Here is a 27,395-nt window from a genome sequence, read left to right on the forward strand (position 1 = left end):
TTTTGTTTTTGTTCACCAAAAGCATTAAAGATCATTGGAAAAATGTAGAAGTATAGAATTAGGTAACAGATATATTGTGATCTCATTGAATAGTGGAATTGAATCTGAAGTCAAAATGGGGTTTGGGGTTTGGGCTTGCTACCCCTTCCCCTTAAACAGTGTTTTTTTTGTGAACTGCTGCTTTTTGTTTATTGTCAACTTTCGTATTTTGTACGGTTTCATAAAATAAAAAGGAACATGGATAGATGTGAGGTTATCCATTTTGGTGGCAAAAATAGCAAGGTAGATTATTATTTGAAGGGCAGTAAATTGGGAGAGGGGAATATGCAATGAGACCTGGGTGTCGTCTTACACCAACGTGCAGGTGCAGCAGGCAGAAAAGAAGGCAACTGTGCATTTGGCCTTTATAGCAAGAGGAATGGAGTTCAGGAACAAGGATATCTTTCAGCAGGATTCTGATGAGGCCACAACTGAAGTACTGTGTGCAGTTTTGGTCTCCTTATCTGAGGAAAAGTGTTCTTGCTCAAGAGAAGATGCAGTGAAGGTTTACAAAATTGATTCCTGGGATTGCAGAACTGACGTATGAGAAGAGGTTGAGTCAATTAGGATTGTATTCACTGGAATTTAGAAGAATGAAGGGAGATTTCATAGAAACCTATAAAATTCTAACAGGACTTGACAGGTTAGATGTAGGAAAGATGTTCCTAATGGTGGGGGAGTCCAGAACCAGGAGTGTCAGTTTAAGAATGAGGGATAAATCTTTTAGGACTGAGAAGAGGAGAAATTTCTTCACCCAGAGAGTGGTGAGCCTGTGGAATTCACTGACCCAGAAAGTGATTGAGGTGAAAACATTGTATGTTTTCAAGAATGAGGTAAATATATCTCTTCTGGCTAAAGTGTTCAATGGATCTGAGGGGAAGTTGGGATTAGGGTGTTGAGTTCAATGACCATCCATAATCACATTGGAAAGTAAAGCAGGTTGTGGTGAGCACGTTTAGTGAGTTGGTCAAACCGCACATTAGGATTGCTGAGGGAGACAGTGAATGGGTGACCAAAAGACAGAGAAAGCGTGGGAAGGCAGTGCAGGTATCACCTGCAGTCATCTCCCTCCAAAACAGGTCTACCGTTTTGGATACTGTTGGGTGAGATGGCTCACCAGGGGAGGGCAGCAGTTGCCAGGATCATGGCACCGCTGGAGGTACTGCTGTTCAGAAGGGCTGGAAAAAGACTTGTAGGGCCATAGTCACAGGGGAATTCTATTGTAAGGGGAGTAGATAGGCAGTTCTGTGGCCGACAACGTGACTCCCAGATGGTATGTTGCCTCCCGGGTGCTCGGGATAGAGATGTCACCGATCAGCTGCAGAGCATTCTAAAAGGGGAGGGTGAACAGCAAATTGTCGTGGTGCATTTGGGCACCAATGATAAATTTCAAAAAATGAGATGAGGTCCTGAAAGCAGAATTCAGGGAGCTCGGAGAGAAGTTAAAAAGGAGCACCTCAAAGGGAGTGATCTCAGGATTGCTACCAGTGCCACATGCTAACCAGGGTAGAAATGAAAGAATAGGCAGGATGAACATGTGGCTTGAGGGATGGTGTAGGAGGGAGGGTCTAGATTGGGACATTGGGACCAGTTCTGAAGGAAGTGTGACTATTACAAATTAAATGGTCTACACCTGAACCAGACTGGAACTAATGTCCTTGGGGGAGTATTTTGCTTCTGCTGTTGGAGAGGTTTTAAACTGATGTGCCAGGGGGCTGGGAACCAGAGGAGAAGACTAATAGACAGTGAGGTGGAAACTAGAGACTGTAAGGATCATGAAGTTAGCATTACCAAGGGGAAGAGTAGGCAGAGAGCAGATGAATGCAAAAGAACCTGAAGTGAATATACTTTAATGCAAGGAGTATAGTGGGTAAGGCAGATGAACTAAGGGCTTGGATTGGTGCCTAGGAGTATGGCGTTATTGTGATCACAGAGACTTGGTTGAAGGAAAGGCATGATTGGCAACTAAATGTTCCAGGATATAGATGCTTCAGACAGGACAGGGAGGGGAGTAAAAGGGTGGTGGGGTGGTGGGAGGAGTTGCATTGCTGGTCAGGGATGATATCATGACTGTGTTAATGGAGGGCACTATGGAGGGCTTGAGCAGTGAGGCATTATGGGTAGAGCTGAGAAATAAGGGCGCAGTTGCATTGTTGGGGCTGTAATACAGGCCTTCCAACTGTGAGCGTGAGGTAGAAGAACAAATAGGTAAACAGATTATGGAAAGATATGGAGGAATCGGGGTGGTGGCGATGGGAGATTTTAATTTTCCCAACATTGACAGGGATACACTTAGTGTCAGAGGTCTGGATAGGGCATAATTTGTAAGGAGCGTCCAGGAAAGTTTTCTAGAGCAGTATGTCAATAGTCCAACAAAGGGAAAGGGCTCTATTGGACCTGGTGTTAGGAAATGAGCCAGGCCAGGTGGTAGAAGTTGCAGTGGGGGATTTCTTTGGGAATAGTGACACAGTTCTGCAAGTTTTAGAATGCTCATAGACAAAAATAAGAGTGGTCCTAAGGGAAGAGTACTAAAGTGGGCCAAGTTCAATTATATCAAAATTCGGCAGGAGTTGGGAAATGTGGATTGGAAGCAGCTATTTGAAGGGAAGTCTGCATTTGATATGTGGGAAGCTTTCAAAGATAAGTTGAAGATAGTGCAGGATAGGATTGTCCCTTTAAAAACAAGGGATAGGAAAGGCAAGATTCGTGAACTGTGGATGACAGGAGAAATCGAGCGATTAGCCAAGAGGAAAGGGGAAGTGTACATAAGGTCCAGGCAGCTAAGATTAGAATGGGCCTTGGAGGAATATCGGGAGAGTAGGACCAGTCTTAAGAGAGGAATCAGGCGGGCTAAAAGGGGTCATGAAATAACTTTCATGAGCAGGATTAAGGAGAATCCCAAGGCCTTTTATTCCTATGTAAAAAGCAAGAGGGTAACCAGAGAAAGGGTTGGTCCACTAAAGGATAAGGAAGGAAGGCTGTGTGTGGAGCCTGAGAAAATGGGTGAGAGTCTTAATAATTACTTTGCATCAGTGTTCACTGAAGAGAGGGACATTGTAAATGTTGAGATTAGACATAGACGTTTGTTTACTCTGGATCACATTGACAAAAGGAGGGAACCAAAATAGAGAAAATGCTGGAAAATCTCAGCAAGTCTAGCAGCATCTGTAAGTAGAGAAAAGAGCTGAGGAGATTAGGCCAGTACCTGCAAGCCTCCAAGATTGCAGGTACTGGCCTAGTATAAATACCTCCCTATTTCTCCTTTTTTTTTAGCTTTGACAAAGGGTCAGTTAGACTTGAAACGTCAGCTCTTTTCTCTCCTTACAGATGCTGCTAGACTTGCTGAGATTTTCCAGCATTTTCTCTTTTTTGGTTTCAGATTCCAGCATCCGCAGTAATTTGCTTTTATGACATAAGGAGGGAAGTTGTGTTGGGTAGGCTAAAGGATATTAAGGTGGACAAATCCCCAGGACTGGATGGTATCTATCCCAGGTTGCTGAGAGAGGCAAGAGAGGAAATAGCTGGGGCCCTGACAGATATTTTTGTAGCATCCTTAAACACAGGTGACGTGCAGAAGGACTGGAGGGTTGCTAATGTTGTCCCCCTATGCAAAAAGGGATATTCCAGGTAACTACAGACCACTGAGCCCGACGTCAATGGTGAGAAAGTTGCTGGAGAAGGTACTGAGGGATAAAATCTATTTATATTTGGAAAAGAATGGGCTTATCAGTGATAAACAACATGGTTTTGTGTGGGGGAGATCATGCCTTACCAACTTAATAGAGTTCTTTGAGGAAGTGACCAAGTTGATAGATGAAGGAAAGGCTGTAAGTGTCATATATATGGACTTTAGTAAGGTATTTGATAAGGTTCAACATGGTAAACAAATGAAGAAAATGAAGTCACATGGTTTGCAGGGTGTTCCAGCCAGGTGGATAAAGAACCGGTTGAGCAACAGGAGACAGTAGTAGTTGAAGGGAGTTTCTCAAAATAGAGAAAGGTCTTCCACAGGGATCAGTGCTGGGGCCACCATTGTTTGTGATATACATAAATTATCTGGAAGAGGGCACTGTTGGTATGATCAGTAAGTTTGCAGATGACAAGAAGATTGTTGGAGTAGCAGAAAGCGTAAGGGACTGTCAGAGAATACAGGAGGATATAGATAGACTGGAGAGTTGGGCAGAGAAGTGGCAGATGGAGTTCAATCCAGGCAAACGTGAAGTGATGCATTTTGGGAGTCTAATTCTATAGCCAACTATACTGTGAACAGAAGAGCCTTGGGTAAAGTTGATGTGCAGAGGGATCTGGGAGTTCAGGTCCATTGTAGCCTGTAGGTGGCTGCACAGGTGGATAGAGTGGTCAAGAAGGCATATGGTATGCTTGCCTTCATCGGACAGGGTATTGAGTATAAGAGCTGGCAGGTCATGTTAACATTGTACAAGACTTTGGTTTGGCCGCATTTAGAACAATGTATTCAATTCTGGTTGCCACATTACTAAAAGAATGTGGATGCTTTGGAGAGGTGCAGAGAAGGTTTAGAGGAAGTTGCCTGGTATGGAAGGTGCTAGCTATGAAGGGAGGTTGAGTAGGTTAGGATTGTTTTCATTAGAAAAAGGAAGATTGAGGGGGGACCTGATAGTGGTCTACAAAATCATCAAGGGTATAGACAGGGTGGATAGAGATAAGCTTTTTCCCAGGGTGAAGGATTCAATAATGAGTGGTCACGTGTTCAAGGTGAGAGGTGAAAAGTTTAAGGGGGAGACACATAGAAAGTACTTTACACAGAGGGTGGTAGTTGCCTGGAACATGTTGCCAGCAGAGGTAGTAGAGACAGGCACAGTAGATTCACTTAAGGTACGTCTGGACTGATGCATGAGTAGGTGGGGAGCGGAGGGATACAGATGCTTAGGAATTGGGCAATAGCTTCAGTTCGATCAGCACAGGCTTGGAGGGCTGAAGGGCCTGTTCCTGGGCTGTAAATTTTCTTTGTTCTTTCTTTGTTCTTTGCTTGTTGGGTCAAATGGCCTGACGCTGCTGCTAACTTCTGTGTTTCTAAGTTTGTTGTGCCAATTTGCTCAGTCACACAACCAGGCAGCTCACCTTGCTGGTCAGCTGTCCCTATTCAAGGTGGTGGCAGGGTGGGGGCAAGGAACTAGATGAGGTAGAGTGAAGCATCTTGCGCTATGGCAATGTTGATGTAACTACAATTGTCCGTGATACCTGGCACAGGGAGTTGCATGGTAAACAAGGGTTTTCCTCTTCACACCAGTCATTTCCTATTCCCCCGAGCCTATAGCCTCTGGTTCTGACAAATGGAGTCCTGAGTGTCCTCCTGCATTAGTGCCATCTCTTGTCACCACACCTGCATCGTGCCAGCAATTGATGCAGCAACATGTTACATGTACAGTAAGTAGGCAGCCACTTCTCAGAATCTTAAAGGAGTAGTCCTCACTGAAGTCCATGAGGCCACCAGTCAGGGTGTCCAAGGCAGCATCCATTAGAAGTCTGGGAGTTGTCCATGCTCAGGCGTCTGGTTGGGTGTTTTCAGTTCAGGATCTGTGCCACTATACTCTGGGGTGTAGTCAGTCCACTTGCTGCTTAGAGGCCAGTCCAGAGGGTTGGGCTAATATGGTCAAGGAGATGTACAGTCATCAGTTTCGGCAGTTGTTTCCATGACTGTCCAGTTAGATCCCTGAATGTGATGGACATGATCAGTCCATCAGATCCGTCTACAGAAACTAAGGGGAAACTCAGTAGTGACAAGAGGTGGCACTAACGCAGGAGGAAACTCAGGAATCCGCTTGTCAGAATCAGAGGCTATAGGCTCGGGGGAATAGGGAATGATTGGTGTGAAGACGAAGGCCCTTGTTTACCATGCAACTCCCTGTGCCAGGTATCACGGACAAATGTAGTTACATTAACACTTTTGGGCAAAGGGGCTGGAAAAGAATAGGGAAATTGTATTATGAGGGGCAGTGGTGTCAGCAGGACACATTGCACTGTAAACATATTGTTCATCTTTTTCTGAATGCATGTACTGTGTATCCTGTGTAATCATGAAGTTATGCATCATGTAGGCACAGTTACATTTGGGTGTACTCAGGGAGACAAATAACCAGATGTAAGGTCGAAACAGCACTATTTGTGGAAATGTAACAAATAATGTAAAGTGATTTGTCACCTCTGATCCAAAAGTTCTCTCAATGTGATTTTTTTCTGCTGTTCCTTAGAACACTCCCTGGTTCTTCATTTGGAATGGAGGGAGCCTGCTCAGTAGTCGGACTTTTGGGCTTGGAGGGTTAGTTGCATGATGCTGGGGTTGTTCATCTCTGGATAGCCCAGACATGCTGATGGTCTTCTTGCCAGAGACAAGTGGACCCACCTTGCTTTGAACCTCAAAAGGTCTGGTGGGGTTAGGGTTAGTGTTATAGTGAGTGTGAGGTAGCTGGGAAAAGGATGTGGCAGTTACCCTAGTGGAGAGGAGGAAGTCATTGACTATCTTACGCCACTGCTAATCATTCATCTACATTGTCGAGATAGCACTGACCATAGTGTCTGCCATTCCCTTCTCTGAGAGGAGATTACCTCTCTCCCTTGCACCATCCTGATGTGTAAGCCATCCAAATCCTGTTGGATAGTTGCAGTGCCATCTGCCTCTTCTCTGACTTCTTCAGAAAGCATCCTTGCCCAAGCAAGGCATCTTTGGAATGCGAGCGCCTTTTAAGTATTGTAAGGGAGCCATGGATGCTGGTCTTTAGGGGATATATAGTGAATGCTGAGTTGTTTTGTGTGGTGAGATGGGACTAAAGTAGACAAGAAGGACATCCTGGGGGTGGGGTAGATCTTTAATGAAGTGTGTTTTGTAATATACAGTGAAAAATCTCACTGGGCCTCATGACAAGAATCTCTCCAAAAATAGTTGATGCACTTCGCTCTTAGCCAAACAAAATTAAGATTCTGCCTGAATTGATTTTATTTCAAAATTAGCACTTGGCCAATCATCAACAGCCATTTATGAAAGGAAATTTCAATCTTCTATATACATTTTGCACATAGTGTATCCTAATTACACTCCTGAAAGGTTTGAATCTAATTTTACAATTATGCCCCTAGTACAAGATTTCATATCATGAGAAATAATTTATCTGTGATCCAAACCACTTCTCCCTCATGCCCTGAAAACTTTGATCAGATTTCCCTGAACCTTTGAGGGGAGCACAATCCTAAATTGAATAAATTCTACCTCCTTTGGCCTTTGGACTCGAAGCTTTGTCCCAGTAAATCTATGCTGTGCTGCTGACAACACCAATATACCTTTCTTCATTGTATTGCCCTGGACTTCACACACAACTCCAGATGTGCCTGACCTTTGTATGAAACATGACTCTTCATCTGTGGCTCGGCGGGTCGGTGTGGACTTGTTGGGCCGAAGAGCCTGTTTCCACACTGTAAGTAATCTAACCTAATCTAATCTAATCTCTTGTAGTCCTTTAGGTATAAAGTCACCATGCCACCAGCCCCTTTGATTATTTCCTGTACATGTCCATGAAATCTTAAAGATCTAAGGGTCTGGATAAGCACCACCCTATCCTTGGTGGAGGACACCCCTTGGATTCCTATTCCATTTTGAAAGTTACTATAGAATCTGGCTTAAGGCAGGGGTAAGAATCTTTTTTTCCCGTCACAGGGTCACTAGTGTGGGGAATCCTCTTCTGCAGATGCTAGTGGAGGCTGGATCTTTAATTTGTTCAATGTTGAGCTAGATAGCGGCATGATGGCTCAGTGGTTAGCACTGTTGCCTCACAGTGCCATGGACCTGCGTTCAATTCCATCCTAGGGCAACTGTCTGTGTGAAGTTTGCACGTTCTCCCTCTGTCTGCGTGGGTTTCTGCCAGGTGCTTGGTTTCCTCCCACAGTCCAAAGATGTGCAGGTTAGGTTGATTGGCCATGGTAACTTACCCATAGTGTTCAGGGATGTGTAGTTTAGGTGCATTAGCCATAGGAACTGCAAGTATGAGTCTGGGATGCTCTTTGAAGGGTACTTGTGAACTTGTTGGGTTGAATGGCCTGTTTCCACACTTTAGGGATTCTTAATAGAATTTTGGTTAACAAGTAAGTTAAATATTATTGGAGGCACACAGGAAAGCTGAGATCACAGTCAGACCGTTAATATTGTGTGGTGGAGCAGGCTTGGCTTTTGCCCGAAATGTCAATTTTCCTGCTCGTCGGATGCTGTGTGACCTGCTGTGCTTTTCCAACACCACATTCTCGATTCTGATCTCCAGCATCTGCAGTCCTCACTTTCACCTTGAAGGGCCAAATAACCTATAGCTACTCCTAAGTCCTATATTCTGTGGTTCCATGACTTTAATAAGCAGCGTGTTTGTAATCATAATAAATTTAGTGCTGTTTTGCTGTAATTCAGCCTCCACAAATATACTACTTGAAACAATGGTGACTTAAGGCATTTTCTAAAATAATGTATTATTACATCCAAACAACTGGAAATACCATCAAGGATACCAGTCAATAAACAGTTAATGCACTTGTCTAAAATTCCAGTTGCTGGAACATTTGCCAGTTTGAAATAAATGGGTTACTGCCTGCTAAAAATAATGGAATGAAGCTGCTCAGAAAGAAACATTAATCCTTTATCGTTCAACATGTCATGGCATGATCTCAGGGCCATTGTCATTGCTTATTCCAGCTGATGATTGAACTCTGTCTAACTATTATTCTGAAATGCCCAGGTAAAATGAGGCTGAAAATGCATTATGCAACATTAAATAATTAGTTTACTGCATTTGTATGAATTTCTTGTAAACCCATTAAGACTGTCATTGGGAACATAACTGAACTGGGCCAGCCATATAAATATTGTGGCTACGAAAACAGGTTAGAGGCTGGGAATTCTGAAGCAAGTAATTCACCTCCTGACTCCTTAAAGCCAGTCTGCCATCTACAAAGTGCAAGTCAGGAGTGTGATGGAATACTCTCTAGTTGCCTGAATGCCTTCAATAACACTCATGAAGCCCAAAAGCATCCATGACAAAACAATCAGTTTGACTGGCAATGCATTCACCAATTTAAACATTCAATCCATCCACCATTGACTCACATTGACTGCCATCTACAAGGTGACCTGCCTCCATTATGATGAATATTTTAGCGAAATAATGGGGCCAAAAAAAATCAGGAGCCTACTAAATGTATTCATTTTCATTTTTGTCCTTGCTTACAAATCGTTCTACACTTTCAGTCCCCTCTGCAGGTTTATAACCCTCTTTGTTGTAGAGAAATGGGGTTAACGTCAGAAATGTACGCACAGTGGTGATGTAACAGTCTGATTCACTAAGTAGGTAGAAAGGTCTGGAAGGGAGCAGAACCTCTCACATCAAGTGAAACTTTAATCTATGTGTAAACAGAGAGGTCTTGCAGATAAAACATGGATTTGAGCAGCATACTTTTGGGAGAGTAAGCTGACCCAAACTTCTGCTGTAAAAGACCTGCAAACCTCTTATTCCGGCTTCTTTAAACTTTCCAATTTATTTGAGGCTGGGCCTTCAGTTGCACGGGCCTCAACTCTAGAATTTCCTTCCCTAAATAGCTCTGCCTCTCCATCAGTGTCTTCTTAAGGTGCTGTTGAAAACCATCCCTTTTCGCTAAGCTTTGGTCATCTGTTGTTATATTTATCTCTCTGGCATTGCATCATATTTGTTTGGTAATTGCTTCTGTGAAGTGCCTGCGATGATTTGCTCTGCTACAAACACCTCAGCAATTTGTGTTGTTGAAACTCAGTCTCCTCTTATAAAACAAACATCTAATTTCTTCACTCTCTCTCTTCCAACTCTATCAGAAAATCACATATTGGAGGATGTGAACAAGTGTGTGATAGCACTGCAGGAAGGTGATGTAGACACACTTGATAGGACTGCTGGGGCCATCCGAGGACGGGCAGCAAGAGTTATCCATATCATCAGTGCTGAGATGGAGAATTACGAGCCTGGTGTATACACTGAGAAAGTAATGGAGTCCACAAAGTTACTCTCAGAGACTGGTAAGACAAATATATAGTCATATTCCATGTTTATACACATACCAATTACGACCACAGGAGAAGGAATATACCTTGAGTTCATACCATCATTTAATGAATAATCTGTGCCTCAAATCCATATACTTCCTTTTATCTTATATCCCCTAATATCTCTGGCTAACAATATCTTTCTTAAATTCCATCCAATATCTATATTTCAAAAATGTATGCATGGTTCATAGTCACACAAGGTTATTTTTACTATCTACCTGCTTTTAAATTAATCTTCAGGGACGAAGATTTCATCAAAGAGTCTAAATTGCTTTCTTCAAAGATGGACTTTTTTAAAATGGGTAGTATGCTTTACCTCCCATGGTTAATCAAGTCAAGATATTGGTGCTGAGGTGCATAGGAAATTTAATTACCTATTCTCATCATCTATTAGAGACTGCCAAAGGACAGTGGAAGCAGTCTCTGACACTGTCACTCCTTCCTGTTTCTGGTAGAGATAGTTGCTCATGGTGACAGACCCCAGCAAAGAGGGCAAAGAGAATGGGGCACTTGAGAAGCTGGAGCCTTTCCTCTGAAGCGTCAAAATTTAAATTGGGCAATGGTACTTGATGGGACAGGCAACGTGAAGGCATTTTATGTGCTTAAAATTCATGACATTAAAATTTCACTTTTGCATTCGTATGGCTCCTTTCATTACCTGAGGACTTCCCAAAGTATGTCAAATTGTGTAATTACTGTTGTCAAATTGGAAACATGGCAGCTAATTTGTGCACTGCAAGCTGCCACTAAAACAATATTAAACATAAAATGTCTTGTTGAAAGTGGTCAATATCTGTGATCGCAAAGTCTTCAGTGTCACTGAATCACAGGAGTGTATGACTGTTAACCACAAGATAGTATACTCAAAATTCACAGAACTATATATCTCCAGTCCATTGGATAAACCCGGAAATCATGGGAATGTGTACTCAGATAATACTGAACAAGAAATCCTTAGATCACAGGAGTGTATACCCAGAAGCTGCAAGAAGCCTTTGTATACTTCAAAAATTTGTACTCATACACCACAGCAGTTGAAACTCTTCAGTAAGCCACAAGACTGCACACCTAGAAACGATGTGTGCATGTACCCAGAAACCACAGCACTGGACAGCCAGAGAACATTTGGAAATATATCTCCATTCCTTTAGTATGGTTAGGACAAAATCCTGGAATTCTCTCCTCTACAACACATAGACTGCAATGGTTCAGCTCACCACCTCCTTCTCAGGAGGAAGTAGGAGAAGACAATAATTGCTGGTCCGACCAACAATAACCCACATCCCATTGTGAAGAAAAAACTATAAGTCTGATTCAATCAAGCTATGGGTCAACATGGTCCAACAGTAGGAAAAGAATGTCAAAGTGAAATGGTAAGATTCTCTTTCATTGGTGTTGGTGAATTGTGGGTATATGTCTGGCACTATTAGATTTGTAGTTAGCAAATAACTTAGAAGAATATTCTGTCACAAAAAGAATCTGCTGTTAGAATACCGAGTTGATACAAACAGCATAGATACTTTGAAAGGAAAGTTACACATACAAAGGATAGAAATAAATTAATGATGTGATGATAGGAGTGACGGGAGCAGGGTTAGTCAATTAGTACCATTAGCATGAATCTACTAGCCTATTTCTAAGCTGTATATTCTATACATGATGGCATTTTAACACTCAATCTGAAGCGTAAAGTGTCTTGAGAGTCCTAGTTCAGGATTCTCTTAAGGTTAACATGTTGGACATTAAGAGGGCAAGTGCAATGTGAGCACTCATTCCAAGAGGGCTATAATACAAGAGCAAAGATGAAGGATTCTGGGTAATCCAAGATGGAGGACAGGAAAAATTCTGGTTGTAACAGGCTGCTCCTTTTTTGAAGTATTTTAGGTGTTGGAAGTGATTTTCTTGAATTACAGGAGCAGCAATTACTGTTTCATATGCTGTTGCATTGTTTTGGAACTTTGGAGAAAAAAACAGTCAAACCAACAGCACTTTTAAAAGGGAGAGGAACAGACAAAGGAAGCACATGGTGAGGTCAGTGCAGGAGAGAGAGAGAGAGAGAAACCCACACTGCTAACTGACATAGCTGTGAACCTGCACAGTTACTGTCTTTCTGTGTAAATTCATGTATCGCTGCACATCGGAGTGGATCTGGGAAAATTAACAGTGAAATTCACAACTAATCTTGGAGGAACTTGTTTGGGAGAGGTCACAGCACTGAAACAGAAAAGTGAATATTTCAAGTGTGGCCTTACACAAGTCTACAGTACTGTGTAGAGTGGGTTTTTTTCTTGATTAGGTGTTTTATTGAGATATGCCTCTTAAATAAACTTAAAAATATAAGCCATAAGTATTAATTTAATCTGGAACAGTGTTTTGTAGAGGACCAAGACAGTGCTTTTTTCTGTGTCTGTAGATTGAAAGCAGCAAAAATGGTCTTTAGTGGAGTAATATGCTCTTCTTGTCGGATGTGGGAGTTTAGGGAGAGTTTACATGTTACTGAGGATTATATCTGCAATAAATGCCGTTGATTGTGAATCCTGTCAGATCGAATAGAACGGGTGGAGAAACAGTTAGAGGAAATGAGGAATTTACAAGAGCAAGGGGATGTGATGGATGGCAGTTATAGGAAGGGGAAAAGTCACAGATACAGTCACATAGATGGGTTAACTCCAGGAAAGGTAAGAGAGATAGGCAGTTAGTGCAGCAGTCTCCTGTGGCTATCCCCATTTCAAACAAGTATGCTATTTTGGAAAGCGTAGGAGGTGATGGATTCTCAGGGGAATATAGCACAACAGCCAAGTTTCTGATTGAGACTGGTTCTAATGCAATAAGGGGTATGTCAGGTTCCAAGAAATCTATTGTGTTAGGGGACTTTCTAGTCTGAGGGACAGACAAATGTTTCTGTGGCCAGCAGTGAAAAATCAGAATGGTGCATTAGTCTCAGAGAGGATGCAGAATATTCTCAAGGGTGAGAGGGGCCAGCAGGAGTTCATTGTACACATCAGAACCAACGACATAGGAAGGGAAAAGGTTGAGATTCTGAAGGGAGATTACAGAGAGTTAGGCAGGAATTTAAAAAGGAGGTTCTCGAGATAATAGTATCTGGATTACTCCCAGTGATGCGAGCTAGTGGAGGCAGGAGTAGGAAGATAGAGTAGATAAATACATGGCTGAGGAGGTGGTGTATGGGAGAGGGATTCACATTTTTGGATCATTGGAATCTCTTTTGGGGTAGAAGTGACCTGTGCAAGAAGGACAGATTGCACCGAAATTGGAAGGAGACTAATATACTGGCAGGGAGATTTGCTAGAGCTGCTCGGGAGGGTTTAAACTAGTAAGGTGGTGGGGGGACCCTGGGAAATAATGAGGAAACCTGGGACTGGTACAGTTGAGAACAGAGGCGAGTCAAACAATCAGGGCAGGCAGGGACAAAGCAGAGAACAAGGTAGGACTGATAAATTAAACTGCATTTATTTCAATGCAAAGGGCCTAACAGGGAAGGCAGATGAACTCAGGGCATGGTTAGGAACAATGGAGTGGGATATCATAGCAATTACAGAGACATGGCTCAGAGATGAATAGGACTGGCAGCTTAATGCTCCAGGATACAAATGCTACAGGAAGGTCAGAAAGGGAGGCAAGAGAGGATGGGGAGTGGCGTTTTTGAAAAGGCTTAGCATTACAGCTGTACTGAGGGAGGATATACCAAGTAATACATCCAGGGAAGTTATTTGGGTGGAACTGAGAAATAAGAAAGGGATGATCACCTTATTGGGATTGTATTACAGACCCCCTAATGGACATAAGGTAATTGAGAAACAAATTTGTAAGGAGATCTCTATTATCTGTAAGAATAATAGGGTGGTTATGGAAGGGGATTTTAATTTTCCAAGCATAAACTGGGTTCGCCATAGTGTTAAGAATTTAGATGGAGAGGAATTTGTTAAGTGTGCACAAGAAAATGTTCTGATTCAATATGTGGATGTACCTATTAGAGAAGGTGCAAAACTTGACCTACTCTTGGGAAATAAGGCAGGGCAGGTGACTGAGGTGTCAGTGGGGGAGCACTTTGGGGCCAGCGACCATAATTCTATTAGTTTTTAAATGGTGATGGAAAAGGATAGACCAGATCTAAAAGCTGAAGTTCTAAATTGGAGAAAGACCAATTTTGACGGTATTAGGCAAGAACCTTCAAAAGCTGATTGGGGGCAGACGTTTGCAGGTAAAGAGACAGCTAAAAAATGGGAAGCTTTCAGAAATGAGATAACAAGAGTCCAGATGCAGTTTATTGCAGTTAGGGTGAAAGGAAAGGCTGGTAGGTATAGGGAATACCGAAAGAAATTGAGGGTTTGGCTAAGGAAAAGAAGGAAACATATGTCAGGTACAGAAATTGAGTGAATGCTTAGAAGAGTATAAAGGCAATAGGAGTATACTTAAGAGGGAAATCAGGAAGGCAAAAAGGGGACATGAGATAGCTTTGGCAAATAGGATTAAGGAGAATCCAAAGGGTTTTTACAAACACATTAAGGACAAAAGGGTAACTTGGGAGGGAATAGGGCTGCTCAAAGATCAGCAAGGTGCCTTTGTGTGGAGCCGCAGGAGATGGGGGAGATACTAAACGAGTATTTTGCATCGGTATTTACTGTGAAAAAGGACATGGAAGACACAGAATGTAGAGAAATAGATTGTGACATCTTGAAAAATGTTCACATTACAGAGGAGGAAGTACTTGATGTCTTGAAACGCATTAAAGTGGATAAATCCCCAGGACGTGATCAGGTGTATCTAAGAACTCTGTGGGAAGCTAGGGAAGTGATTGCTGGTTCTCTTGCTGAGATATTAGTATCATCGATAGTCACTGGTGAGGTGCCAGAAGACTGGAGGTTGGGAAACATGGTGCCACAAGTTAGAGAACTATAGACTAGTGAGCCTAATGTCGGTGGTGGGCAAGTTATTGGAGGGAGTCCTGAGGGACAGCATGTGCATGTATTTGGAAAGGCAAGGACTGATTAGGGATAGTCAACATGACTTTGTGCTTGGGAAATCATGTGTCACAAACTTGATTGAGTTTCTTGAAGAAGTAACAAAGAAGATTGATGAGTGCAGAGCAGTAGATGCCATCTATATGGACTTCAGTAAGGCGTTCGACAAGGTTCCCCATGGGAGACTGATGAGCAAGGTCAGATCTCACGGAGTACAGGGAGAACTAGCCATTTGGATACAGAACTGGCTCAAAGATAGAAGACAGAGAGTGATGGTGAGGCCAAAAGAGAAAATGCTGGAAATCTCAGCAGGTCTGGCAACATCTGTAAGGAGAGAAAAGAGCTGTTGTTTCGAGTCTAACTGACCCTTTGTCAAAGCTGGGAGGGTGGCATCCAGAGGAAATGAGGTCAGTCACGGTGTTGGAAATAAAGAAATGAGGTCAGTCACAGTGTTAGAGACAAGGAAATTAGGTCAGTCACGGTGTTGAAGATTTCAGCATCCGCAGTAATTTGCTTTTATTTGGGTGGTGGTGAGAGTTGTTTTTCAGCCTGGAGGCCGACGACCAGAGGTGTGCCACAACAATCGGTGCTGAGTCCACTACTTTTCATCATTTATATAAATGATTTGGATGTGAGCATAAAAGGTACAGTTAGTAAGTTTGCAGATGACACCAAAATTGGAGGTGTAGTTGACAGCGAAGAGGGTTACCTCAGATTACAATGGGATATTGATCAGAGGGACCAATGGGCTGAGAAGTGGTAGATGGAATTTAATTCAGATAAATGTGAGGTGCTGCATTTTGGGAAAGCAAATCTTAGCTGTACTTATACACTTAATGGTAACGTTCTCGAGAATGTTACTGAACAAAGAGACCTTGGAGTGCAGGTTCACAGCTCCTTGAAAGTGAAGTCGCAGGTAGATAGGATAGTGAATAAGGCGTTTGGTATGCTTTCCTTTATTGGTCAGAGTATTGCATACAGGAGTTGAGAAGTCAATTTGCGACTGTACAGGACATTGGTTAAGCCCCTGTTGGAATATTGCATGCATTTCTGGTCTCCTTTCTTTCAGAAGGATGTTGTGAAACTTGAAAGGGTTCAGAAAAGATTTACAAGGATGTTGCCAGGGTTGGAGGATTTGAACTATAGGGCAACGCTGAGTAGGCTAGGGCTGTTTTCCCTGGAGTATCGGAGGCTGAGGAGTGACCTTATAGAGGTATATAAAATCATGAGGGGCATGGATAGGATAAATAGACAAAGTCTTTTCCCTGGGATGGGGGAGTCCAGAACTAGAAGGCATAGGTTTAGGGTGAGAGGGGAAAGATATAAAAGAGACCCAAGGGACAACGTTTTCATGCAGAGGGTGGTGCATGTCTGGAATGAGCTGCCAGAGGAAGTAGTGGATGCTAGCACAATTGCAACATTTAAAGGCATCTGGATGGGTATATGAATAGGAAGGGTTTGGAGGGATATGGGCTGAGTGCTGGCAGGTGGGACTAGATTGTGTTGGGATATCTGGTCCGCATGGACGAGTTGGAGCGAAGGGTCTGTTTCCATGCTGTACATCTCTATGACTCTATGTACCACTGAGGCTGTATACGGCGCTGGTCAGACCGCATTTGGAACATTGTGAGCTGTTCTGGGCCCCACCTCGAAGGAAGCACATGCAGGTATTAGAGGAGGCCCAGAGGATGTTTACAAGAATAATTTCAGGGCTTGTCACATGAGAAGTGGTTGAGCACTGTGCTCAATGGAGTTTAGAAGGATGAGGGAGGATTTCAATGAAACTTGCAGAATACTGAGAAGCCTGGATCAAGTCGACATGGAGAAGATTATTATGCTAGTAGAAAAGACTACCAGCCGAGGGCACAGCCTCAGATTGAAGGGATGACCTTTTAGAACTGAGATGAGGAGATACTTCTTCAGCCTGTGGATGATTAATCTGTGGAACTCATTGCCACAGATGGCTATGGAGACCAAGTCATTGAGTGTATTTAAGGTATTAATAGATGGGTTCTTGATTAGTAAGGGGACCAAGGGTTATCGGGAGAAGGCAGGAGAATTGGTTCAGAAACATATCAGACATGATTGAATGGCGGAGCAGACATGATGGATCGAATGGCCTAATTCTGTTTCTGTATTTTATGATCGTATGGTAATATTGGCTGCATATTACCACATTGTGGAATAGCTGTACTGTATCATTACCTTTTTGTATAATGACTGCAACATGTGGCAAGGTTAGTGACCTGGCACCTGGTGCAGGGCAGACCAGCATTAAATTGATGCCAACTTGGATCTAACCTCGAGGCCATGAGGGACAAGTGGGAGGACCCCTTCCCAGAGGTGGCAGGAAGATTGGGGTGAAGATTGGAGTCAACCTGAACTGAAGGTATTATGACCACTGCCAGAAAAGCAAGTGCATATGCAGAGGAAGTTCTTCTTGTAGGCTGTGACACCTGGACTCTGAGGAAATGGAAAACATTTTTTGAAAATGGTCTCAGTGGATTCACTAAGTACCTTGATGGCCATATGGTACCTGAGACCTAACAATAGAGGTGAAACCATATGACCTCTGTCTCTACAGGACCTTCTGTACCATTGAATGAATGTGTTGTGCAAATCTGACAAAGTAAAATATTAGTGACCAGTGAAATGCATTCAGATGCAATGTTTGCAAAACGTCACGGGGTGTAGAGCAAAGACATTCAAATTCACAGTGATTATGAAGCCTACCGGCAGGGCAGCACAGCAGCACTGAGTGGTGTGAGATGCAATGTCTTCTGCATTGAGGGCATAGATGTCAGTAACCAACTGCCTGGAGAGATTAAGTGTTAAGGATTTAGCCTCTGCTGATTTCTTGCCTTATTGGGCCCTCTGGATAGATGGGGTTCTGCCTTTCCTATGGCGAGTGCTGGAATACAGCATATAGCTGCCTAATTGTCGTCAGCAGATTTGGCCTCTGCTCTTCTGCATCCAGGCAGAGAGTGGTGTCGATCCCAATCAAAGTATGGGCACAATTTGTCACTCTCCATGCCACCTGTGCAGTGCCAAAGCTATTCCCCTACAAAATGTTTGAAATCCTTCACCCCGCTAACCCTTACATCAAGCTGGAATGATGGCCTAGTGCATCCATTTCTGGCTCTTCACCCATCTGCCTTCAGTTGGAAACTTTCTGAAGGCAAGGGTAACCCACCCAGACCCTTAAAGTTCAAGGTCAGCCTTTGACAAACTTTTAACAAGCCTGATTTAATTGATCTCGAGTGGAGGAGAGTGGGACTCCTATCTTGCCAATCACCTCACACCACTACCACCCAGATGATAATTGTTAATGGTGAGATCAACATCTTGAAATTAACTCATGGTTGTGTAAGGACTTCAGGACACTGGAGTAACCTTGTGATGTTGTTACAGAGTATATCACTGACAATAAATACCACAGTGTGGGTGAAATTAGAACACAATGGAAAAACTGTATACAAGAACACGAAAAGAAACTAGACCAAGCTAACATGAACATGAACACACAAAGAAAATCAATTCATCTTAATGTCACTATAAGGCAGAGCTTGATCTATCTATGATTGCCATGTATAGCAGAATTTAATAGTAATGCATTGTAAATGGTGTTGCTTTGAAGTGCTTTGAAGCCTAAGCCTAGAGACGGTCCTTAACTTTGACTTCACTTCGACTACTTTGTAAAGACCTAACCTCACGGAGTAGCAGCAATCCACATAATAAAAGACCATGTTCCATTTCCATTTTCAGAAGGCTCAGAAAATTTGGCTCCAATTGACACGAAATAGATAATATTTTCTCCCCAGCATTAATAAGTCTCACTTTAATGATGAGTGAAGAAAACATTTATCATTGACTCCAATGCTGACTCAGAACTCAGCTGGCACAAGTGCTTATAATTAAGTAGCAGTCCCTCAGCAATGCTGCCACACTTTAATCGGGCTTTTGATCTGTATCATTAGCAGACATCAAAATGAAAAGGATAGCCAGTTATACTGGTGTTATTTATAGTATGACAACAACAGTTCCTTATCCAACCCCAAAGGAAATATTACAACCAAGTTGCTTGCCTTTCATTGCTATTGCTTTAATAAATCTCTTAAAACTACATCAACTTTCTTCCTGGTAGTTTAACAATTAAGAATAATGAGCTGTTGACAATCTGCAAAATATGTGACAACAAGAAGAGCAAAAGGAATTCTTTTTTCGTATGGATTGAATGGGCAATCCACCTCTAAAATTCAGTTCCTAAAATGCAGTGTGAATAACAAGCACAATCATCTTGGCTTAAGAACAAGCTCACCATTCCTTCACTGTCTCTGGGAAAACCTGCTGGAACTCTCTACCTGACAGCACCTTGAGCACTCCATGACAGATGCAATAATTTTACAAATAATATCAAAGTGATCCAAAGCCGGGCTGCATGATTTTGCAGGAGGTACGCCAGTGTTTTTGCCTTGATCAAAGATTGGGAATGTAACTGCAGCAAAAGAGGGAAACAAATAAAATATGGAATGTTCTGATAGGAATTGACAGAAACAAGTACCTGGTTCCCTCCGGCAAAGACAAAACTGGAGGATATCATCCACACCAATAACAAACACCATTAGCTTCTATCAACAACCTTTCTTCACAAGGACAATCGGACAATACAACAAGATGCGAACAAGAATAGTCACAGCCATATTACTTGAGAGCTTCAAGCCCAAAATTATTGTCATTTAAATCTGTCATTACTAGGACTCCCATCTTCGTAGATAATACCTAGTTTATTGTGCTACGCATAGAAATATTGGCAGAATACAAATATTATTCTGCTGTCAACACAACCAAAGCAAAAGCTAAATTCTAGATGATGGTTCATCCTCACGTTTTCAAGGATAAGTAAATATGGTCAACAAATGTTGGCCTTGTTGGGGACATCCACATTCCATGAATAGTTGAACAAAAAAGATAGTTAAATACAATAGTTATTTAACTCCAACAAGAAAATATTGAAGTATTTCAGTCTTACAAAAGTTGATACATTGGCTGATTCTATACCTCCAGCTTCAATGAGTGGATCTGCACTCCTTACTTTGCACCATCAATTGTTATAGCTCCATGCACGTAAATCTTTGATCATCATCTGCCGATAATGAAAAATCTTGGAACATGAGTGTTGGCTACAACGTACAAATGACCCCAGAATGATTGCATAAATATAGCTTCCAGGATGGCAGAAACTTGCTTCAACATTAATCACTGTGGGCAAAGATATAATGTTTAAGGTGCTGGGCTATTATGTCGGATGGTATTAAGCTTCTTGAGTTGCTACTGCAACTCGAGGCAGGTGGAAAGTATTTTATCACTTTTGCTTGATAAATGGTGGGCAGGCTGTGGAGAATCTGGAGGTGGGCCCCACCTGGAGCTAAGAAAATTCTTTGCAAGATTCGTGAACACAACTGTGCAGGTTAATGCATTAAATTACACCAACCTATAAATGTTCAACAATGGAACTGAGAGCTGCATATAAAATTGAAAAGAATTCTAAATTAGAAAAACACTGAGTTCAAGTATTTTTAAAATGTGATTCATTGCTACCTTGAGTATGCATCCTAATGTCAGTTGTAAGTCTGAACAGGAATTAAAATATCGATGATTGAAAATTCTCAATGAAAAAAAAACATGAGGAGCTGACAGCACCTTGTTAAATCACAAAAACAAATTATCTGTTTTTCATTCTACCTCAGTTGGCATACTGCAACTGGAAATCAGAGTCTTTACCTATCTGATGATCCTGTATTCTTTTTATCAGTCTAATAAGGACAGTCTGTATGGTACATTGAGAACCTTAGATGTGATCTGCAGATGGGATGACAAGTATTCAAAAAAGGGAAAGGAGTAAGGGTTTGAATTGTCAGTCAAATAAACCTGTTTGGATGTTCACTATAATGTACTGTTTTAATATAATAATAAATTCCATTAAAGGCATATGGATGTATATAGTTTTACGATGCTATTATCGTGAGATTGCTGCAAAATGCAGAAATAGCATAGGGAGAATGCTGGCACAGCACAGGAATCTGATACAGTACTGCCCAGGTGGAGCATACTTGAAAAAGATTTGAGAATTTTCTGATGTCATGGGCCAGTAATCAAGCCTGAATCCATAACAAAAGTAACAGGTTGTTCAGTCCTTTATTAAATTCCTCTTTGCTGGGATTATCTCTTGTTGAAGGTAATCATTGTCTGGAACATTTCTAGTGTCAATGTTACTTGCCACTTGTCAGCCCAAGTCTGGATATTGTCCAGTTCTTGCTGCATTTGAACATGTTCTGCTTCAGTATATGAAGAATTGCAAATAGTGCAGCACATTGTGCAATCATCGGCAAAAATCCCCATTACTGAACTTTCAATGAAGGAAAGGTCATTGATAAAGCAACTGAACATGGTTGGGTCTCGAACACTACCCTGAGAAATTCCTGCAAAGATATCCTGGTGTTGCGATGACTGACCTTCCACAACCTAAACCATTTTCCTATGTGCCAGGTATAACTCCTATACGTGTTGTGACTACAAAAGCCAGCCAGAAGCTGATATTCTACAATATATAGTTCACTTTCTGGCACATGGCATTCTTTTACCATCTACAATACCTAATTGCCTGAATGAATAGAATACCAACAATTCTCAATTATTTCACACTGAAGTAAAAGGCAGCTACCTTGACTGATATCCTGGCCAATGATGGCCAAATCTTGTGAATGTATTTTTTAAAAAACTTGAAACGTTAGCTCTGTGTCTCGCTCCACAGATGCTGCCATACTTGCTGAATTTCTCCAGTATTTTCTGGTTTTATTTCACTTTCCTAACATCTGCACTATTTAGAGGCTGCTCTACATTTGCTTAATGTGATCAAAAGAGTGTTGAATAATGGTAAGAGATTCTCTGGGAAAAAGTGGTCAAAATACTGTATGATAAAATTTGACTTTGAATTTGAGAGTGATGCCCATAGTTCTGATTCAAGGGTATTAAATCTAAAGCCAAGTACTTAGTGAAGAGGGATGATCTAGTTGTTTAGGAAATTATATTCATAGATATGATTGGTAATACTTAAGCATTCATTTCCACCACAAACTTGTGCGTACCATTTACAAAGTATGCTACAGTAACTTACCAAAGCTGCTTTGACAGCAGCTCCCAAACCTACAATCTCAACCATGTAGACGACATGGGCAGTAATCCTCTAAGTTCCCCTCAAAGGGTTTATGGGGCATTTGTATTTTTGAGGTGGATCAACCATGATCTTGTTGAATGGAGTAAATTCAGAGAGACAAATGGTCCTCCTGCTCCTATTTATTATATTCTCAAAATCCTCATTAGGTTAAATTTTATGTTTCTTTATTGAAGAGACCAAAATTATACATGGGACTCTTGGTGTGATCTCATTAGTTCTGTGCGTAAGTGTAGTAAGACTTCTCTACACTTAACCTTGAGACAAAATTTAATGCCTTCTTAATTGTTTGCTGTACCTGAATATCATTCTTCTGTGCAAGTGACCTTGACTCAGATGAGAACGAGCTAGAATTAGTATAGATGGAGATAAAAAAATAACAATGGTCGGGAATTCCTGAACACCATGAAAGACACCATGATAGAAGAAGATGAAATAATGGCTTCCTTTGATGTAATAGCCCTACTCACATCGTTTAACATCAACCTAGCCAAAGAAACACTGACTGCACTACTAGAAGAACCAAGACACTAACACCAGATGTGCCAACCTCATCAGCAAAGAGAAAATCGTTGAGCTAGTGGACCTGTGCCTTACCACCAACTTTACATTTAATAACAAGACCTACAAACAAATCAACGGAACACCCATGGGATCATTAATATCAGGGCTTCTATTAGAAGCAGTAATGCAGAGACTAGAACAAACAGCCCTCCCAACTATCCAGCTCAAACTTTGGATCCGCTACCTTTGTCATCACAAAATGGAACAAATTAGAGGAAACCTACAACACCGCTGACAACATCCTTACTGGCATAAAATTCACAAAAGAGGAAGAGAATGATAGCAAACTCCGAGATGTCACAGTAGAGCGAACAGTCAATAGAGAACTTCAAACCAGCATCTACAGGAAAACGAAACACACGGACCAAATACTTAACTACAGAAGCAATCATTCCAACACCTACAAACAGAGCCGCATCAGGACATTATTTCAATGAGCTACAACACATTGCAGCATCCAGGAACTATGAAGAGCAGAAGAAAAACACCTGTACAGCGTATTCATGAAGAATGGATACCCAATAAACACAGTCTGCCAATTTCTCAACAACAAACCTAAACAAGCAGAACCCAGAAACTCTAGCCACATTACCTTACATCAAAAACATTTCTGAAATGACTTCCAGACTACTCAGACCTCTTGGTATCATAGTAGCCTACAAATGTAGCAACACATTTAAACAGTGACTAATGAACCTAAAAGATCCTATATAAACAACCAACAAAATAAATGTCATTTACAAAAAATCATGTAAGAACTGTAACAAACACTATATTGGACAAACAGGCAGAAAACTAGCCATCAGGATACAGGAATGTCAACTAGCCACAAAAAGAAATGACCTGCTATCACTAGCATCCTTTCATACAGATGAAGAAGGACACCACTTTGACTGGAACAACACATCCATCGTAGGACAGTCTAAACAGAGATACGCACAGGAATTCTGAGAAGCATGGTAATCTAACCAGAACTCCATCAATAAACACATTGATTTTAATGCCATCTGCAATCCTCTGAGAGAAAGAACCAGAAATGGCATCACCAACCCTAAGAAACCAAGGCATATAAATAGAAAGCAGGACAAAACACGAGCGCTTCACTGGAGGCTCACTGATGATGTTACCTGGTATGGTGACAAAACATCTGAAAATAAACCTTCCAGCTCAGTGAGTAAATTTACATCAGAAATGTTTTCCCTCAGAGGGTTGTGAATGTTTGGAATTTTCCACAGCAGAAGAATGTGGTTGTTCAGACATTTACGATGTCTGAGGCCAAATTCAGTAGATACTTGGGTCTAAGAAATTTCAAGATTATGGCAGTCTTACAGGAATAAGGAATTGAGATCAATGATCAGCTATAATGTTATTGGTGGACCACCTTGAGAAGCCAAATGGCCTATTCCTACTCATGTTTCTTATGGTCAGAAGTCACTTGACAACAGGTTGTAGTCCAACACCTCACTTGATGAAGGAGAGGTGCTCCAAAAGCTTATGATTTCAAATAAACCTGTTGGATTATAACATGGCGTTGAGTGACATCCTATCTTGTCCACCCCAGTCCAGCACAGGCATGTCCACATCATGGCTACCATGTTTCTTATGTTCTTAAATCACACCATTGATGGGAAATAAATCACATTCCTTCATTGTGATGGATGACTATATCTCATGGCACCTTTACTACATGGACTGCAGTGACACAGAAATGTGGCTCATCATCATCCTCCTCAAGGCTGATTATGAACTATCATTAAATACTGGCTTTGTCAGTGATACCAACCTCCCATGAATGAAAAAGAAAGGTTAAATTTACGATCACTACATTAGCTGCCCCCTATAAAATGTAACTAATGTGCAGAAATCTGCTGATTGACCTGTACCATGATACTATGCCATGTGACTACTAGTGCAGTAAAATAACATGTGAGCCATCCTGCAATAATGTTGCACAGTGTGATTCATAGTACCATGCTGCTGTGTCATGTTGTATCAAGATTTATTTCACAGTATGTTTCATGTCAGACACCGCTGTGATTTTATGAAACAAACAGCTGCACTAAGAATGGATATTTTTAAAGATGATAAATATAACATAGGAAAAAAATTACACAGTGAAGAAGCTGATATTTCTTAGTCCTTTAATGTAAATAAGCACTCCATGATTATTGTAGGAATAGCATGTGCCCAATGCCACCAAATGTTTGCAGCTTTGTTAAAAATGAGCAATTTTACTCCTTGACTGTCACATTCATTGCTCCCAACTATTGTCAATAATTGTCACATTTCCAAAGGCTTAACCTTCTGAGTGCAGCTATGGTTTAATTGTTAGTGCATAGAGGGAGTGGATCAAGCAAGGGTTAGCCCCTAGCCATTTGCTTATGGTTCAATATTCACTTCCAATCTCAAATCTCCTTTTTTTGCTGGCTACAGGGATTCAAAGCAAAGAGCTGATTTTAAACCTTCTGTCAGGTGAAATCAAAACTATGAGAATAGTTATATGATAGTCAGTAATAAATCCAAATTCAGGCGAAGCTTGTTTACCCAGAGAGTGTTAGGAATGTGGAACTCACTGTTATACAGAGTAGAAGAGGAAAATAGCAGACACTTTCTGGACAAGCAAAATAGATGAGGGATAAAGTCATAGAAAGTTATTCTTATAGTGTTAGAAAATGGTTAAAATTAGCTTTATATTGAGCTTAAACACCAGCATGCATCTATTAGCCATATGTCTGTTTCAGTATTGAAAGAGATCATCAATCCATCATGTCTACTTTAGAGTAATTCTGAACAAATCATCTTTTACCTTCACAGCATCTAATTTTTATATTTTTTAATCCCAAAAAAAGAAATAAAGGAAAAATAAGCAAAGAATTCAGAAAGTACCAGAAAAACTCAGCAGGTCTGGCCGCGTCTGGAGAGAAAGCAGAGTTAACATTTTGGAAGCAGTGAAACCTTTTTCAGAACCTTTAGTTCTAGTGCACAACTGGGCTTTAAATTTGGTACCAAAGCCAGGAAACCCAGGATATCCGGCATTGGTTAATAGTTCTGCCTTTGGCAATTAAGAGAATATCATGAGTGAGATGCTTCAGTGGTGTTGTGCCTTGGATTTAGTGAATTTAGGAAGAAAGCATGAAAAATCTCATTCATTCTTGCAGGGAGAAAGCCTTCATGAAACTCACCAAAATTGACATATCTGATTTCTAGTACAATTCAGCCTGGTCTTTCTGTATTCCTGCTCTCAAAACCTCTAAATGTTTAATGCTTCTATTAAATCTTCCTATCATTCTCAGCTCCAGTGCAAAATAGTCCTATTATTTTAAGTCAGTCAGTTCATGTAGTTTATCATGAAACATACATCACCTGAGTGAAAGTGTAATTTCTCATTCTTGGTATCATCCTGATACCACCCCTGGCTCAACTGATACCAAGCTGTTCAGATATTATGTAACTCCAATATCTTGTCAGTCTCGGTAAATTAGTAAATGAACTCAGAACAGCTGTTCATCCCCAAGAAACCAACTTATACATCATGCAAATTCAGCTTGTCAGAAGCCGAAGGGGTGAAGAAATATCTGCTTAAAGAGAATGGAGTTAAGAATAAAATAAAAAAGAAAATTTTGAAAAAAGACAATGAATTTAGAAATTATCGCAAGATAGAAGAAAAAATTGAAAATAAAATAAACAAAGACTTTTGACAGATTAAAGAAGAGAAAAAGACAAAATAATGTAGAGGAAATAGAGTAGCACAGAACTGATCATATAAAGAAATAACTGTAAGTATTGTGACAGAATCTTGTTTTAAAATTTAGTAGCATCGGTGAAGGAATTGTGACGAGATGCTCTTATTTAATGCCTATGAAGAAAAGGCTTCAAACATTTTAGATGTACGTGATTGAATCCCCAGGGAATGTTTCCTTTTACCCACTTCTCACAAAATAACAATTTAACTTCTTCTGTGCTGAATTCTCAGTTTCATATGCCTGGGTCTTACTGAGCAGATCTGTCATTATACATCCTTGGCTTAAAGCCAACACATTCATTATTTTGCATCCAGAGAAAACATTGCTCGATTGTTTGCTCTTTCTGTGAGATCTATTTTGTCAATTGAAGAATATTTAATTATACAAGATAAAGAGGTGTCCAGTGCTTGTATGTTCTGCTGTTTTGACTTGAAAAGTGAGTTAGAACCCCTACAGTGTGGAAGCAGGCCCTTCAGCCCAATAAGTCCACACCAACCCTCCGAAGAGTAACCCACCCAGAACCATTCCCCTACCCTACCCTATATGAACATTATGGGAAATTTAGCGTTGCCAATTCACCTAACATCTTTGGAGTGTGGGAGAAAACCCACACAGATACGGGGAGAATGTGCAAAATCCACACAGACAGTCGCCTGAGGCTGGAATCAAACCTGGGTCTCTGGCGCTGTGAGATAGCAGTGCTAACCACTGAGCCACCATGCCACTCAGTCTGAGTGATTGGCACTTTT

General features: G+C 41.2%; 1 protein-coding gene across 2 annotated transcripts in view; it reads left to right on the forward strand.

Annotated features, from left to right (window-relative positions):
• Positions 1 to 27,395, forward strand: part of ctnna2 (catenin (cadherin-associated protein), alpha 2) — a 1,293,121-nt gene that overhangs the window by 972,776 nt on the left and 292,950 nt on the right. For both annotated transcript variants that reach the window (XM_087995417.1, XM_087995450.1), the window contains one exon: positions 9,896 to 10,096. In XM_087995417.1, coding sequence (XP_087851543.1) covers positions 9,896 to 10,096 — 201 coding nt within the window. The remainder of the gene's footprint in view (positions 1 to 9,895; positions 10,097 to 27,395) is intronic.

Source organism: Chiloscyllium plagiosum, unplaced genomic scaffold, assembly GCF_037043375.1.
Source record: "Chiloscyllium plagiosum isolate Xiang-an unplaced genomic scaffold, Cpla_swu_hap1 HiC_scaffold_1, whole genome shotgun sequence".
In the NCBI taxonomy this organism is placed as follows: Eukaryota; Metazoa; Chordata; class Chondrichthyes; order Orectolobiformes; family Hemiscylliidae; genus Chiloscyllium; species Chiloscyllium plagiosum.